The following is an 18,061-nucleotide window of genomic DNA, read 5'->3' as shown; positions in this document are numbered from 1 at the left end:
TTTTTTCTTCTTTATTCTGAAATATAGCAGTTGTTTACACTTCAGGAGTGAAACTTTCATACCTCACATCCCCAAATATATAAATATCCCTGGGTTTCAAAGATTCTCCATTTAAAAGGCAGAAAAAATAGACCAAGAATGATGAAATTCAACTTCACATTAATACTGACCATGCCACTGATCATGTTTTTTTGACTTTTAATTCTGCCCAGAACCAAGGCTTCCTGCTTTCCAAGAACATTGCCTAAGCCTGGAAGTCTGCTTTCCCTGGAAACAAAGGACTTGCTTCCTTTGTTTATTTCCACTTTTTCCAGAGAAACATGATCACTGATGCAGTGTTTGTTAATCATATCTCAAGGAATAATATAGGTGTTAATTTTGAACAAAGCTGATTAATTTAAACAATGAGTTTTAGCATGGGTATTATTTTAAAGATTTGTTGACTTCTATTTTCATGAAATGAAAATTTTCCTGGGGTGTACAAGTACTGTGTTATTTTCACTAACTGGAGGACTCCCAATCCAAACAGAAGATTAGCCAAACACTTTTGGGATAAAACCCCCTGAGAGCTCTATGGAATTAATCAAAACCAACATTTTTAGGCAGTATTTTTGTGAGTAGAATTTTCTTTTGTTGAATAGGAACAGGAGGGGATTAGGAGATTGCAAATAAGAGTCAAATACAGATTTCTAGTGTGAGCAATTGATCAAATGTTTGTAAACATCCTTGTTTCTTTCCACATTAACTCATCTATAAGAGACGTATATATTTAGATCAAATTTTCAGAAAACAAATGTTAATTTAAAGTTGCACTGAATTCTGAGAGCTTTTGAAACATGCTGTACTCTTTATTTCTTTTCCACACAGATACCACAACTGTGTAAACAGAATTAGCCAAGCCGAATCTCCCATTCTTTTCTTAGCTTGTAAAATACCTTTTTCGTAATAATGATTTGCAGAAGGATTGTATTCCATTTGATTCATGCAATATCACACAAAAAGCAGTTCAGTTCTAGTGGAAGATAGTGTAAATCATTTCTGACTGATTTGCTATTTGAGGACCCCATTTCAATAGGTCCTCAAGTACAAACATCCGTTCTTTTGTGTTGTTGAGGGTTTTTTGTGTCTTTTCAAACTTGAAGTTATTGTGATACCTTAGAAGCCAAATAAGATGCCTTCTCTATTTGAAGTTAAAATTTAAATACAAATATGCTGTCAGAGTAATTAAAATGTGTGATATGAAATGCTGACTGTTCGTGTATCTAACGGGCATTAAGGCCGTTTGGATTCAGACCACAAATCTGAGTGCTAATATAATTACTTTCCTCTTGTTATAACTTTAATTATCTGTTTGAACCGATGCTTACAGATAAACAAATGATAGATCTTATGGTGAATTTTTCTTTAAAGAGAAAAGTGCACTAGTACTTACAGGTATTTACTCCTTCTATAACCTACAGAACACCAAATTTCACCACTGGGGGCTTTCCTGTTGCAGTTTAACAGGTGGTAAATAGACAGGAAGTGCAATTTCCACAGTGTAGCATGAACAAAAATAATACATGTTGATACAGGGACATTAAGTGCTAACAGAACCCAAACCACAAGTTATTACTTTCCTGAGGAGACTGTAATCTAAGGCCTAGAGAAGGCTAATACTAATTTGCTTTTTTGGTTTTTTTGCAAATGTACACATGAAATGGGATGATTTCTCTGTAAATTTATTCACATAGGTGAATGGTTATGAAATCTCGGGATTTATTTGTTATCATACTGAGCATGTGTTTATGGGAAAGTGCCTGACTGGGTTCAGCAGTTGTTATTGTTAAGCATCTGGAATTTTTTTTGTTAGTTGAACTAAGGGCAGCAATTTTAAATTTTATGAGCCTGGATGTTCTAGTGTCCTGCCCAGTCATGGAGTTTCAAGAAGTCTCTGTGTAGTACGTTCCGCACAGCATGTGTTGGACAAATGTAAGTGAGCAACTGAGCGATCTAGATTTGTCCAAGCTAGTATAGCCTGTATGAATGCTAAATACTGTACCTTTTTAGTAAACTAATCATTTGCTCTCTCAGTCCTTAACCTCTCTACAAATTTAATATTTGTGTAGTATGCTTTTAGAACAGAGTTACATGAGGTGGAGCACTTTTTCGTGTATCTATTTTTGTAACATGTAAAATGAACTCTCAGACAGTCTCCGGGCACACATTCAGAATTTTAAGTGCTTTACTATTTGCTGATCAACTAGCAAGAATGACCTTGAAATCAGAAGCTGCACTCTGGGGCAGCATCTGAGAGCTATTCAGAGCAGCCAGCAAAGATCAAAAGGCAGGTGAGCAGTAGCTCCTTGCCAGACTTACAGGCCATGGATAACCTGAAGACAATGGGGTATCTGGCGTTGTCTGCTGATCATGGATCAACAAAATGCGCTCAAGACAAGATAGGCTCCATTACGGAGAAGAGGCAATAGTGAGAAGAGGCAATAGAAGACACAAGACATATCTGCAATCTCATATTCCCAGTGCAAATAGGAATCAAGGAAATGTAGATGTCGATGCTACTTTACAGCAGTACTTGTCAATACACAGTAAAGTTGTTCCCAAAAATGGAAGAATAGAAACAGTGACAGACTGTGCCATGATGTCTTTCAAGGTCTTATAACAGTTGAATATTTAGTTGATATCTCCTACTGCTTCAAGAAAAAATGTTGTGATAAACAGTTATCACTGACAGGGAAGATGTTTGTCCGCTTGGAAAGGTTTTCAAAAATCAGCAATATTCTCCCCAGAATTCACCTCTGTTGGGTTTGTTTGTTTGTTTTACACACAAAAAGGTAGACAAATCTGAAGGCAATGTCAGATCTTGTGCCTGGCCAGTAGTGCTGTTCTGGTGGATTTCTGCAAGGCACAACAAAAGGGGTGTGCAGGGAATATAGATGATCTGGATTCCTTTCTGTCTCTTCTTTAGTACTCTTTCTCCTCTACTTTGGACCCCTGTGTCACATTTCTCCATCAGCCATTGGCACTGGCTATTTCTCAGGAGGTCCTGTTCCTTGAAGTGTCTGGGAGGAAAATTCTGCTCACTCTTTGCCTACTGCATTTCTCACCCAGAAAATTCACAATGCATTTGGAAAGTGTCTGTGAAAGGTTTTAACTGCCCTGCTAAACCCTTGAGTGCTGTTTTTAGAGACTATCCATTATGTGGAGGAGGCTTCTCACAATGGCCTGGGAACATGAGACCTGAGCTTGCTTCAGCAGCTGGCTCTCCTTCCTGGCACAGCGGCAGGCTGTCACAGTGCTGCTGGCTGAGTGCAGCTCACAGCCACCTCATCTCTCTGTGGCAGGCGCACTCAGGAGTCCACTAAAAAAACCCCAGGCTTTTGCTGGAAAACAGTGGTTAATCAAAACTGAGCTCTTTCATGAGAAAGTATCTTGTTTGACAAAATTACACAGAAACACAGGAAAGTTTGCACTGTCAGTGCGCCTAATACCTCAAAACTCGGAAGACTTGCTTCTTCTTCAAGGTCTAGGGCTCCATAAGTCCATCTGCTAGGGCTGCTGGCTAGCCAGCAACCTAGAGGGCTGTGCTCCTGGGCTCAATTTCATTAATTTTGTGGTAGTAGAAACACCCCTTTTAAAAATCATATTTTAACCATGGAAAATGTAAAAAATTTTGATTTTTCAACCTGAAATAAAAGACTTTCCAGCAGAAGAGTAGTTGTAGTTTATGTTTTGTCTTCGCTAAGTAGGAATCTAACCTTTCCATGTTTCTTAATATGAAGCAAAAGTTCACATATCCTGTGATACCACTGTCTCACTTCTGTTTTGCCCTGGGCTAATGGTTAAATAGGTTAGTCAAAACTAGCTGTATGTACTGGACATATATTTCTCACATTCGACCTAGATTCTCAAAACTGGTCTCCAATTAAAGTATGGACTCCACTAAATTATTGCAGTTGACTATCAGTCTATTATGTTGTCCATTGAGCTGACTTTTATCCTCAGAATATATAGTTATAGGTTATGCATATGATAGCTGATAAAGTAAAATCAGCTGCTTCACTAAAATAAATTGCTTCCACCATACTGTGGTCGTATACCACCATGACAAGAAAAATGAAAGCTAAATGAAGGACTGGTCAAAGGTGTGACTTTAAGTTATCAATATACAATGTTCTGATAGTGTTCCATGCTACCTCTTATGAAAAGACAACTACACATAAACATTTACGTGGGGTAATGCACGTATCTAAACAGTAAATCCATATTGAATTGAATTTGTGTTATAAACTGAAAAGAGAACTGCAGAAATCAAATTAGTTCACACAACAGCATTTTTTCATTTTCTGTTTATGTTTATTTTTCAAAGGTAAGGCTGCAATGCCTATATCATATACTGCAGTGTATTGGAAATCAAAACAGCAAAGCCTAGATTCGGCAACTTTTAGAGAAAGACAATGCTCATCCACAGATGAAACTGTTACAGGACAGGGTTTTTTGGTTTCTTTTCATCTTTAAGTTATCACATATGCTAGGTATAAAAGCAGGATTAATTGAGAGCTTTTTTAATGTGCAAATCTATACAGCAAAATTAGTTGGCATATTTTTTGCAGTACCTTTTCTTCAGAGATGATGTATCGGTGAATGGATTCTTGTTTCTTACATGATGTCCTTCAAAAATTCACTGGCTGTGGATAGAACACCTCTCTTATATCTTCCTTTGATGTTTGTGCAAACTCCTAAAGCATCATTCTTTGCTTCAGTAGGACTCTGTGACATACTTCTTAGTACTATACTATCACTACCGGTATTAGTTCAACATTGTTACCACAGTTCGTGTTATGCTGGTAAAGCACTGTGCTTTGCATTCACGTTGTAAAAATAACACTTCAACAGTATTCAATGTATAAATAAATGTTATTTTGGTATGACTGGAATTTGCACATCTTTGGGTGTCACTGGGACATAGCTCAGGTGAGGGCCAAGGGAAAGTCTTGGAGACTGAACGTGAGTCTGGGGTCAATGTCACTGGCTGCAGCACTTTCTCAGCTCTCTGATAACACGAATGTTGCTGTTCTTTAGAACTGACTCCTGAATTTCTTTATCTGTCAAAAAAAAAATTATCTTCCTTAGACTTTTGTCTAACCTGTGCTAATATAAAGGTAATTCCCCGTTGGAAGATCAGGGCAGTTTACCTTAGTACTAAGGGGAAGTAGTCATCTTTGATCTCTGACTTTCCTTCATTTTTCTGCTTGTTATGGGATGCACTATTCAGATAAGCATTTTTACTGTTTACACATTCCTTTGAGAAATACATTTGGGCATATCTTAAATATTAATACAGATCTGGTAGTGGTCTTTGAGCCTGAAAGAAAGCTGAGAAAGCAAGTGGTTAAAAATTTTGAGGAAGGGATCTATGGTATGAACCAGTGAAGCTTGGAAGCCACTGAAGTGATGTTTGCTGTTATTTCACATTGGAAATACCAGATACAACATAGAATCTGTGGTTTAACTGTTTGTTGGCTATTCCTGTATTAGGGAAGTTGCCACCTTGCTCTGATGCCTGTGATCCTTTCTTTTCTTCCCAGCACTCCCAGCTATAACTATGCACCAAACATGGATAAGCACTGGATCATGCAGTATACAGGGCCCATGCTGCCTATCCACATGGAGTTTACAAATGTCTTGCAGCGCAAAAGGCTTCAGACCTTGATGTCTGTTGACGACTCTATGGAAAGAGTGAGTTCAAGAAACTGCTGTGAATACAAACTTATTAGTTGGTAACAAAATTAAACTATTTCCTTCTTTACCTTCACCAACCACAGCCTGGGAAAAGACCTTGAGCTACAAAGAATTACTCCGTGTATCCCCAGTAGGAATGAATTCTGGTTCTCTGCAACATAGTGCCAAGCTCCTTGCCTGTTTCTTTTAACTGCCGAGTAGATAAATGATGATTTTTTTTTTCAAAGGAAGAGTCACTGGGCCTAATATAAAGCCTGGTATTAACAGAAGATGCATTACCTGCGTGTACATGTGGATAGACACAGGTGCGCATATGACAACTTCTATTCATTTCGCACATTCCCTTCACAGTTTGTCCTTTAGCTGAAATCTGGGAATTGGCAAATCACAGCAACTCAGGTGTCAGTCTGCTAGTGTTTGCAGAAGTTAGGCAATGCAGCATACAGCTAATTATAGGTAACCTGATACGCAAACTGTTAGGTGTACTTTGCATGACTTTTTGTTCCAAAATCAAGCACCATGACCAAAGATCTTCCCCCAGAGAGACTTTTTTAAACTTTAATAAAAATTTACAGCCTTTTCCCAAGCCCACAACTAAGGAATGAGAAAGTTGTAGACTAACACAGTAAATCAAATCTAAGTACCATTTGCCCTAAAGCTGTAGCAGTCTTTTTTCCCAAGCTGTTTGAGTGTGTTTGGGCTGCTTGAGTACACAATCACTTTTGGACATACTAATGCAACTTCACCAGTATTACCATATTTTGCTACTCTAATTTTCCAGACCTGTTTAATTTTCCCATCTGACAAATGTGAAATTAAACTTGTAAGTTGATATTTTTGGCAGCACAGTAAAGACAAGAAGTAAAAGTGTCCATCCTGAGATGACCACTTCAACAACTTCATCAAGGCCATGTTTGGTTCAGTAAATTTAAGGGAGTAAAATGGTGGTTATACCTGATTATGCACAAAACTTGTTTTGCTACATTTAATTGAGAATTTTTCCTGTGCTCTGTTGCAGTTATACCAAATGCTTGCAGAGATGGGAGAACTGGAGAATACCTACATTATTTACACTGCTGATCATGGTTACCATATCGGACAGTTTGGACTGGTCAAGGGGAAGTCAATGCCATATGACTTTGATATTCGAGTTCCTTTCTTTATTCGTGGTCCAAGTGTAGAGCCAGGATCAGTGTACGTTCTCTTATGTCTCTAGCACAGCTGTTGAGCCTAATGTAAGATGTTTTTAAGAGCCTGTAATTATTGCTTTGCTCAGTTTCATTTCATAAAGGATGTCATATTTTTGCAGACCAGCGAGTCTAATAAAGAGGAATGTCTTTCATTTTGCATATTATTAAGTTACAATGCAGAAGAGAAAATTGTATGATGTGTGGTCCTGTAGGATTAGGCTTTGGGTTTTGCTTTTAAAAAGTAGGTGCTCATCTTTATTGCTCACCTTCTGGTTTATCAAAATGGATGGCATCATGCTGTCATTATCAGTGAGATAAGAGTAGTGTGGCTACTGCTCCTCCATGTTTTATTTGGCTTAGCCTTTTCTTTGTGGTAGCACTCTGCAGTGCTGGCCGGTCGTTCTGAGTTGCACACTTCAAAGCGGATTTTCTAAATTTAGCACTTCTGTAGAGCTTTACCTCTTCAAAGCCCTGATAAACATTAATTACCATTCTGTTTGAAGGGAATGTGAAGACATACATATTGAACATATGACAACTATGACCTTTTCTGTTGATTTGCAGAGTGCCTCAGATAGTTTTGAATATTGATCTTGCTCCAACAATTCTGGATATAGCAGGACTTGACACGCCTCCAGATATGGATGGCAAATCTGTCCTAAAGCTTCTGGACTTGGAGAGACCAGGGAACAGGTGGGTCCCAGCATTGTATCTTTTTAACCAGTTCAAAAGCAAACACCTAAGTAAATCAACTGAATGGAAAAAGAGACTCTGTGAAAATGAGTTGTGTCATGGCAATGACCACAGCTTTTGCATTTGAAGAGTCTCTTAAATAACACATCTATAAAATTGCTGGTGTATATACAAGTGGAGAGGTGGGGTTTTTTTCAAAAATAAATTGTTAACACTGGCAGTGCTATACATAGGTGGCAGCAATAAATATTATTATTTTGCTTTCAGATTTCGAACAAAGAAGACCAAAATTTGGCGTGACACATTTCTGGTGGAAAGAGGGTAATTATTAGGGGTGAGAGAGTTTTGGGACAGCCTGCCTGCTGGGAACATTCTCCTGTGCATGTTTCCTTTCTGCTCCCTCCTCTTCCTTTTTATGGTCAGCAAAGTAGTAAATTTTGCAAGCAAACTTACAGGCCTGACTTGTTTCCTATTTTCCCACCACTGGCTTTGCAAGTTGCTGTGCTCCCAAATTCCTGTCTCTGAATAAATTTGAAAGCATGCTTTTCTGGTGACTTTCTTAGCTTGTACCTCCTCTTTCTTTAACATTGTACTTATGCCCGTTTATGTCTCAGTATCTGACTCATTTTCTTACAAAATCTCTGTTTCAAATCCAGCAGAATCCTTTTATCAAGTAGTTTTGTATTTCCTATCACATATCCAAAGCATTCTTCGTTTTTGTTCTAGCTAAGAAAAGGTTTATGTGTAAATGAGATCTGTAACTGCTCCTCATTTCACTGATACCTCTTTACACTCTTTACTTTCATCTTGCCAATTACTGCTGTGAAAACTTTCTCTTGGTAAAAATTTTACAGCAATTTCCTCATGGCACTTTATGGCTTTACAGACTATGGAAATTTGGGGTGATGTAGTACAAAATAGTGCATATAATGCACATTGTAATGTATAAAATATAGCCAGGCTAAAGCTGAATGAGTGTGGGAGCCCTGCAGTGTCTTCAGCTGGGCTTTTCAGCCAGGCAAGTACTGATTCAATGTTTTGCTTTGTGAAAGAGCATCCATTTATATATGAATGGTGCTGACCTGTATCACTTACACATATTTCAGCAGCCCTTATTTCTCTTTGGGAAATTCCCAGCAAATCACCTGAGACTTTTTTTTTCAATGTATGACCTACCTTTAAGGTCAGTAACAGAAATGTGTTGGCCTTCTTTCCCTGAGAAGATGTAAAATCTTCAAGTAGCTTTGCTTTTCCAGTTAAATTCATTATCTCCAGAGTTTAGAAGAATGTATCTAAAATATTCAACTTTATTTTTTTTTAAAGCAAATTTCTACGCAAGAAGGAGGAACCCAACAAAAACACTCAGCAGTCTAATCAGCTACCAAAATATGAGAGAGTAAAAGAATTATGCCAGCAAGCAAAATACCAGACAGCCTGTGAGCAACCAGGGCAGGTAAGCCACAAGCAACTGCAGTCTTCTTGGTGCCACAGAGAAATACATATTTTCTCTATGGGTCAAAAGAATTCAAAGAATATGCATTTGGAGGAGAGCTAAAAGGCTATTCTTCTCAATACCTTCAGAGCAAAGAAAACCAGACACAAGTTCTTCTAAGAAATGGTCCGATTTAAGATGTTGGAGGGCTGGTCCATAGTTTGTTGTCTCAGTACAGGGCTTATGGTAAAACTCCCATATAACATAACTAATTTTAATTTAATTCAGTGTATAGCTCAAAATGCAAGATAATTCAATGCTAATTATAAAAAAGGTAGATAACCTTTTTGAACAGTGGAAGCTTGTACTCACTGGGATAATTCAAAATTACTGAAGCAAACTGGCTAGTCCTATGGTTACACATGATTTCATTTGCTGCGATAAAGTGGACAGCACACTTGGTAATCATCATACTTTATTACTTATTGAAACACCTTTAATAGAAGGGCCCCTTGCTCAGATACACTTGCCGTTTAAGGTCACATTAAGGATTCAGACAGTGATACCCATGCCGAAGCCTCGCTTTTCCCTCTTGTAGACTTAATGATTTCAGTATAACTCCTGACTCTGATACAAAGGTCTGGTTGCCTGCTCATAAAACCTGAAGTTACTGCACCACTGACTGTTCTGCTTACACCTGCAGCTCTACAGTGTGTATACAGGGAGGGAGCTAAATTAAGAAAAAGTGAGTCTGTCTCCAGTTCTTTTCAATCCATTCTGAATTAATGTTATACCTATGGTAACATATGAAGATGAATTTACTGGGGAGGTGTGTAATGTAGCTGTATGCCTTCCCACTGACACCACCTACAACCAGGCACATGCTAGGGGGCCCAGGCAGCGGCTCGTGCCTGCCCTGCCATCCTCCCCCTCCATCCCCATCCCCACACACCTCCCCACTGGAGTGTAAGCTGATTTGTCCCAGGCAGGCGCTTGCGCCTTTCCCGCAGATGTTTGCTCAGACCACTGCAGCCAGCTGTAAACCTGGCACTGAAATATTGGTAAACTATTTTGAACGGGGGCATAAAGCATTCACTGTGCTCTGCTTCCATCTGCAGCCACCCATGGTGCTTCACTCGTGGCAGGTAGAGCTCTTCACAGCAAACCTGAGGGTGCTGGGAAGAGCTTGCTCACTTCTTAGAGAAATGCTCTGTCCCTTCCTTTACCCTTCTCGTTCATTCGAGTGTAGTGTTACAGTGAATCTCAGTTAATCCCAGATTGGACTGGAATATGTTTTGGCTGGCATATCCTTGGTCAGGTCCTCTGCCACAGCTCTCACCTCACACATGCTCCTTAAACGCAGCCACTTTTGAAGGGATATACACAATATCACAGTCTCACCCAAGGGCAAAGTTTTCAGCAGTTTAAACACTGCCATTGTAAACAGAGATTAAATTTGAAAAACTGCGTATTTTTATAAAAACTAGAGGAGATCAATGGAGTCATTTAGACTGTTAGACTCTAAAACGTTTAGTTTTAAATACCAAAATATTTTCTTTGCAGTTATTTCTTATATTTATTACCTCTCATGCCAAAACACAGGTTTTGGACAACTTTACTTTTCAACATGTGAATAGAAGAGTTTAAGTGCCCTGACCAGATATCACACCTGAAGCAGCAGGAAACACTTCTCACAGCCCTGTTCCCAGCCTACTGTGTCTTTCCATCACATATTGGTGAATCCTGTTTGATCAAAGGAAGGAGAAGGCCTTGAGCCAGCAAGGAGCTTATGAGAGCCATGCTATTTGGTATTGGCTCATGCATCTACAAACTCCCATTGAGGTCCTTTAAGTGCAGAAGATGCACTTAGAGGCCAGCAGCCATCTCTCACAGCTGAATGAAGGACAGGGCTGAACTGATCTCTTTCAGACGAATTTTCAGACCCAGCCATTGGTATTCATAAATTATTTTTTTAAAGCAAAATGATCAAAGTTGCCCCTGATACTTCTAATATTCTGAATTCCTGCAGGGATACTGGAATTAAATGTGTCTACAGAAACCTTCTGTCAGACAGAGCATCATGGGGAGTGAAAATGCATCCTCTGGATTTGTTCAACCCATGGTGAATGCAGCCACTTCTCCTGCCCTATTTCCTCCTGCACCAGCCCTGAGAAGCAAGGGCAGTTTCTTTTTCGGGGATGGACTACATGAGGTACTCACAGGGAAGTCAAAGTAGAATAGGCCAGGTTGAATGGAACTTTGAGCAACTTGGTCTAGTGGAAGGTGTCACTGCCCATGGCAGCGGGTTGGAACTAGATGATCTTGACGGTCCTTTCCAACCCAAACCATTCTGTGATTCTATGATTCTATGAATAGGAAGGGTGAGAATTTAAAGAGCAACACTGGAATAACATGAACTTCAGTGAGGCATTGCAGTGTGAAATAAGTCTCCACAACATTTTTTCCATGTAAAAAAGTTCTTTAAAAAAAGTATAATTTAATAATCCAAATAATTTTACTTTAGCCCAGATAATTTCCAGTGTGTAATATGAGGCATCATAGTTTACTATGATGTTCCTCCAGCACATTTCTCCTAGTCATTTCGCACTTCTTGGAAAAGAGAAAGAGGAAGCACTATTATGTGGGTCTTAACTTAGTTTTATCTTATGAGATTAGTTTCTTTAATTTCAATTACATAGATGAATATATAGAAAAGAAATCTTCATTTTAATTATGATGGTTTATAATACTTCCTACATCTACTCTAACCAGTTGCAGTTAACATCACTTAAATTAAAACTACCTTCACAGAATGAGTGATTGCTGACAGATTTTTAAATAGTTGAATTACTGGTCTGTGGGAAGCAGCTGCTAAATATATGGAACTAAGAATAAGCATTTGGGGAATTAATACACCAATGTACTGCCTAGTACATTTAGAGCTTGATCTGCAATTTAATTTACTTTGGTCAATGTCTAGTGTATTTGAAATGGAGAACACAAATGGAAGTTGAAAAGGAAGAAAATTTGGTTTTCCTGATTAAAATGAGATGTAATCCTGAGACCTATGAGTTTTAAAACCTCCAAGGATGTGGTACTCATAGTTGCTTTAACTTATTTTCTATTTCATAAGTAACTTCTAAATAAATTAAAAAAAAAAAAAAAAAAAGAGAGAGAGAAGAAAACCCTGCTGGCATAGTAAATACATTTTTTAAATTAAAGGTTTTGAAATTTATTTTTTTTTTTATGTTCAATGGCTATCTGAATATAGGTAAGCATAAAAAAGTGGGAAAAAAGGGGAAATCTTAAACCTCTGTATAATTGCTATCATTGTTCCATAATTTTGTAAGTTCTAAATAGCTGCTTGCCAAAAATATATAGGAAATTTAGATTATGGATTGCAATTAGCTGCAAATCAGCAAGGCTTTGAATGATCACAATAACTAAATAAATAGAGTTTTGTTTCATTAAGAAAAAGTAGGTATAAAATGCATATGTAAAGCTGAGTTAAACTATTTTCGCTGTGATTTTTTTTAAAATGTACATTTTTTAGCATTATTGACAGATTTCATCACTTCCATTGCAGAGCATTCTCCCCTAGCTATTTTTCCATAATCCCCAGTTTCCCAATGTTCACTCCCCTCCATGAGAACATATCAGAAATGAGATATGCACAACTTCATGGAAATGTTCACTTTTGAGTTATGTTTAAGCAGTCATTAACTTGGGCCAGCAGTGAGTCCTCATGGAGGGGAGGACCATGCCTGCTGAGCTGCATTAGCAAGTGAACAGCTAACAGGTCATGGGAAGTGAGTACTTGCCTATCCTTGGTGCTTGTGGGCTGCAGCTGGAGTGCTACATTCAGGTTGGGACCTCCATTAGCAGTGGTACTTTGGTAAGTCCAGCGGAGGACCTCAGAGGTGGTAAGGAAGTACTGAGGAGAGGCAGAGATTTGTTTAGCCAGCAGAACAGAAGGCAAAAGGGGAATCTAATTGCTTCCTTCAACTAATGACTAATTAGAGGGAAGACAGAGCCAAGCGCTTCTTGAAAGTGCACAGCAAAACAGGTATCAGCAACAAAGTAGCAGCAAGGGAAAGTCTGACTAGGTGTGTGGAAAAAGAAATGTTACCAGAAGAGTGATTAGGCACTGGAGCCCAAAGAGGCTGTGGAATGTCCATCCAGGGATATTTGCAAACCTAATAAAGTTGTTCCTACTTTGAGGAGGAGTTGGTCTAAATGACCTCCAGATGTTCCTTCCAGCAATTGCACATGCTCTTAATTTTTGCTTGCTTAATAGCCGAGCTTGAGGATTTCACGTTTTCTTCTTTCCCTTCTACTTCATAACTTGGGAAGTGCTATTAGTTTTGTCCATCTTGTGAGTTATGGGTCACCTGCCCATGTTGTATTTGCTTACAGCCTAGATTTCAGCTCCTGCCCTGACCCAGCTGTTGACCTGCACTCACTCACAGCACAGCCAGTCCCATCACACCCAGGCCAGGTTCACTCCCCCTGCAAAGGGAGCAGCAGTGGGGTGGACTCTCTGCTCAGCTCTGGGCCTTGGGGCAGGGTAGAAATTTCCTTTGCAGTCCTTCCTTCACATTGCAGAGAGCGCTCTAGAAATTATGATGGGAACAGGAGTTTTCCTTCATAATATATATGCCAAGTTTGTCACCAGTTTATGTAGTGTAACTTACTGAGGTCACCTGATTGAGCCCTGTTGGTTTAGTAGTGACTGTTGATGGGGTTTAACATTTAAATTGTTTGCAGGTTTTTTTTTATATTTCAGTGGTACATTTTTCCCCTCTAAGCTTTATGTAATAAGCTACACAGTACAGAAATATCTACTCATCTGTAACATTGCTTCCTTCCCTGTCATTTTAAAATGGGAAACGATGCAAAGTTTTAACTAAAACTTCTTTAATTTGCCAGTAGAGCAGAAATAATAGCATGTGAACAAGTGTCTCTCTGGATTAATGCAACCTTATCATGACACAAATCTCCTCTCAGATTTCCACTGAAATAACCTAAGACGAGAATATGTGTTAGTTCAGGAGGTTCAGAGGCAAGCTGCTCTTAAATCTTCTGGAAATTATTTTTGTTGAACTCACTCCATCTTCTCACCCATGAAATTTTTCTGGATACTTAGCAAATATAAAACAAAAACATGTTAACTGTGTTTTCATTTATACTTCTTATTTCTCTCTTTGCTTACCTAAACATGTAATTAATGAGTTAATTCCTAAGTATCTATTCTTTTTCTCCCTGCCAGTCTGAGTCATAAAAGTTTTTCCCGAGGCATAACTTTGACTTCCTGGACTTAACTCTGTTTCCCAGATAGCAGTTACCTTTGAGCTCTTGTGACCGATAGGCTGGGTGTCTCCAGTGTACTGTTCAATCCGTAGCCAAACATGCGTTTTTATCCTCTTACAAAAACTACACAACCCACAACTTTATTCTAAAATTTTCCCAACAGGGAAAAAAAAAACCAACCCACCCAAAATGAGGACTGTAAAGCTTTGTGTTTAACATTTCAGCTCTTAGGCTGGATGACTCAGAAACCAAACCCAGACGCAGGTCTGTTTATTTTACGGGCATACATCTCCTGCCATCTGCTCAGCACTACCTGCCAGTTTCTGAACAGCAAAGGTCTGAAACTTGTAAAGATCTGTGGTCTGCTGCCAGCTCCAACGAGCACTGACAGTGGGCAGAATGGAAAAATGTGTCATGCTGCCTCTGTTTGTATAACATGCATACCCATGAACACAAACTGAACGGGACAGGTATAATGCCAAAGCTGCTAACCTTCCTCGTGCTCTTTTTTTACGCATCTCAGCTGTAGAGGTGCAGAATATTGTGTTTCCTCCTGAGGAAGTGTATCCCCAAACCTCCCTAAAGAAATAATGTTCTGTTTAGAGAATACACCTGAAAATGGTACAGTGAGATTTTAGTGAATTAAGTCTCAATGTATTTCACAGTGATTTAAGGCTTTACAGGTAGCCACTGGAGATATGTTGCTGAATCCACGCATCAGCTCTGTGGTAAATGTGCAAGATTTTTCTGGCTGTGATCCAAAGAGCAGGTTATGTCATCTGTACATACCTCTTTTTTTCTCACATATCCTTCATCATTTAAAAATCTAGTGTAAAGATGTAAATTTATTGTTCATGTTTATATTTATCGCATTATCATATCAGCATTCAGTTGAAAGCATGTCTATTTGTAATGCTGAAACAACACTTGCCATCAATCAGCTTACAGATAATATCATAAAGGAAATTAAAATGGGGCTTATTAGGTGTAGTCTGGTTTGGCTCAAGTATCTATGTTCTCATAAAATAAATATCACAGACCATACATTTGTAAAGGTCAGCTTTATGACCAGCTGTGGAGTATGAATAAAAACACATAAGCTGGTAATAGCTGGCCAGAAGTGTGAGATGGCTGGCCAGCCAGTGACAGCCAGACCCCAAGCACCCACTAAAACCTAACTAAAATTATGATATAGCATATAAACATCACTCATAGATCCTCCCAGTTTCAGAACAACCCCCTGATGCTTGCAGGATTCAAAAGGCACTGGTGATCAACCAGTTTTACCAGAACATTGATTCAAAGCTGGCTCTTCTTTGCCATCTGCCCACTGATACCACCTATTCTTAGACATCATTTAGCAGACCATCTATACAGAGGCTTGACTGGAAGCATATGTGTTTGGGACCAGTCGTGCTTAAAACTAAGTACATATTTCAGTGCTTTCACTAACAGAACTCTTGCAGCTATTGCTCACTTTAGGCACTGCAGAGTCATCCCTCATAGTTGACAGAAACATGCCTGCAACTTAGTTGCTCAAGAATTCATAGGAATTGCCAGAATTATGATATCCCTTGTTAAAATACCACTCTGTTTATTACTTAAAACCAAATATGAAGATACAGTCCTTTATCTCTAAAAATAATACTTCAGAACACGGCATTTCATATTTCAGCCTAAATATTTCATATTTCAGCCTAAATATTTAAATTTCCTATTAAACGAAGGCAGCTCTTTCCAGATTTGTCAATTCTTCAAATTTAAGCAATTCTTAATCTGAAGTATCAGCTCCATTCTGGATAAAATCCAGAAATATTCCAGTCTGGGAAATTCACTGGTTTCATTGGATGCACAACTGTGTTCACATTTTTACCATTATCTTATCAACGTTCTCTAAGAGAAATGGTAGAATGGTACCTTTAAAAACAATTCTATGTACCAAAAATGTTTAGACAGAAAACATAGGTTACACAAGAATAATTTTTAGCACTATCTGTAGTACTCCTTTCTCTTCTTACATGGTTTCTATTTTAAAGTATCCAGTGAAATATGATATAAAGTAAGTCCTCTGCAAATTAAATATATATAACCAAATAGTAATGGATTATTATTGGTATTGCTATTCATAACTGAAAGGCTAAATTTATCCTTTGCATTGGCTCCTATTTGTTTGCACCTGAGAATGGGCATTTATTGGATGATAACTAAAGTCTGTTGATGTTGAGTTGTAACTTCAGACAAGCTAGCAGATTTGGTGGAGAATGCTATGGAAGTGAAATATTTGATGCCTTGACTTAAGTGCCTACACTTTTAGATCTGACAATGCAGCCTATGCATTTTTTTATAGCTATAGAACTGCTATAACTGTGACACTTAAAATAAATCTTGTCTATGCATCAAGAATGAAAAAACTGTGTAGTCTTCCTAGGCTATTTTCTCTTTCTTCTGTTTCTTAAACACTGTAGCTCAAAATCGGCGATTTTCATGGTTATTTCTGTTATACAGTGATTAATTTCTTCATTCTTTTTTTCCCTCTAGTTCTGTAATTTAACTGTGCATTTAACTGAATGTATTTTAAAGACTGTGATACTTTTCCCCTTACATTACATCAGTTCTTACAGGAAAAATTTCTTCCTTATCTATCTGTTGAGCCACCCACCATTGCACTTTTCGGGAACACTTTCTCAGGGGGTAAGGCTGTATATAAATAGCCATCTTTGAATATATCCATGTCAGTAGACTCTGGAGCTGTGCATGATTCAATAGAACATGGTCCAGTTATGAGGGAGTGGTTCAAAAATTGGGATCTGCCCTTATGGGCAGCGTCAACACAGTTCTAAAATGAAGGATGAGATTTTTGTTCCACAAAAGTGCAGCAATTCCAAATCCACTGAGCTAACCTGGCACACCAGCCCTGCTAAACAGCTGCACTCTCATGCAGTGTTCAAATACTGCTGAGTTGTAACAACACAAATTAATATTTCCAGGAGCATTTAGGAGCCTCAGTCAGGATCAGGGTTCATGACTGCTCTGTGGGAGTGCATAGAGGACATGGCCTTAGCCTGTAAACATTTCTCAGTATTCAGGTCAGCAGAAATAAACTGTGCTATTTACCATAGCCAAATAATTATAGGGCACTTTTGAATGTGCTGTGTGACATGGCCTCTTTGAATGGCACAGAGAAAGCAAAAACAGGACTGTTCTTATTGCAGTAACACAGCCCTAAACCAGACTCCCTAAACCAGTATTATCTCATCAGGTCCCCTGACACTCCCCCAGATCTGGTTACTGCTAATAGAGGAAAATGGTACAAACATACACAACCCACAATGGTATTTTCATCTAAACTGTTTTGCAATTTAGATCATACCTTTCAAAACAGGAAAAAAGGGAAATGAGATCTTGAGGACATGTTTAAATTCATGAAGTCTTCCTTTTCATATCTTAACATTCCCTGGGCTGAGCAATAATACTCAAAGTCAGTCATACATTACAAAAATGAAAAAGCACCTGTAAAAATATTGTGGCTGTGTTATATTTCCGGTTGCATGTTTTTCAGGGTTTCATAGCTTCGTGATAAAATCTGACAAGATGTTTAACACTGAAGTGTCTACTGCAAATACCCAGTAATTACATTTCATAGAAACCCTTAGCTTGCCTACTGTTAAGACACCTTTCATGAACTAATTAACTCCCC

General features: G+C 38.5%; 1 protein-coding gene across 5 annotated transcripts in view; it reads left to right on the top strand.

Annotated features, from left to right (window-relative positions):
- The window catches only part of SULF1 (sulfatase 1), a 123,137-nt gene that overhangs the window by 85,463 nt on the left and 19,613 nt on the right, over positions 1 to 18,061 (top strand). For all 5 annotated transcript variants that reach the window (XM_062633221.1, XM_062633219.1, XM_062633220.1 and 2 more), the window contains 5 exons: positions 5,586 to 5,736; positions 6,758 to 6,933; positions 7,494 to 7,622; positions 7,890 to 7,943; positions 8,946 to 9,075. In XM_062633221.1, the coding sequence (XP_062489205.1) occupies positions 5,586 to 5,736; positions 6,758 to 6,933; positions 7,494 to 7,622; positions 7,890 to 7,943; positions 8,946 to 9,075 (640 nt within the window). The remainder of the gene's footprint in view (positions 1 to 5,585; positions 5,737 to 6,757; positions 6,934 to 7,493; positions 7,623 to 7,889; positions 7,944 to 8,945; positions 9,076 to 18,061) is intronic.

The sequence above is a fragment of the Pezoporus occidentalis genome, unplaced genomic scaffold, assembly GCF_034315485.1.
Source record: "Pezoporus occidentalis ecotype Australia unplaced genomic scaffold, CSIRO_AGI_Poc_V1 ctg4, whole genome shotgun sequence".
NCBI classification, from domain to species: domain Eukaryota; kingdom Metazoa; phylum Chordata; class Aves; order Psittaciformes; family Psittacidae; genus Pezoporus; species Pezoporus occidentalis.
The sequence above is the reverse complement of the archived record's forward strand: the minus strand, read 5'-3'. Positions and strand labels throughout refer to the sequence as shown.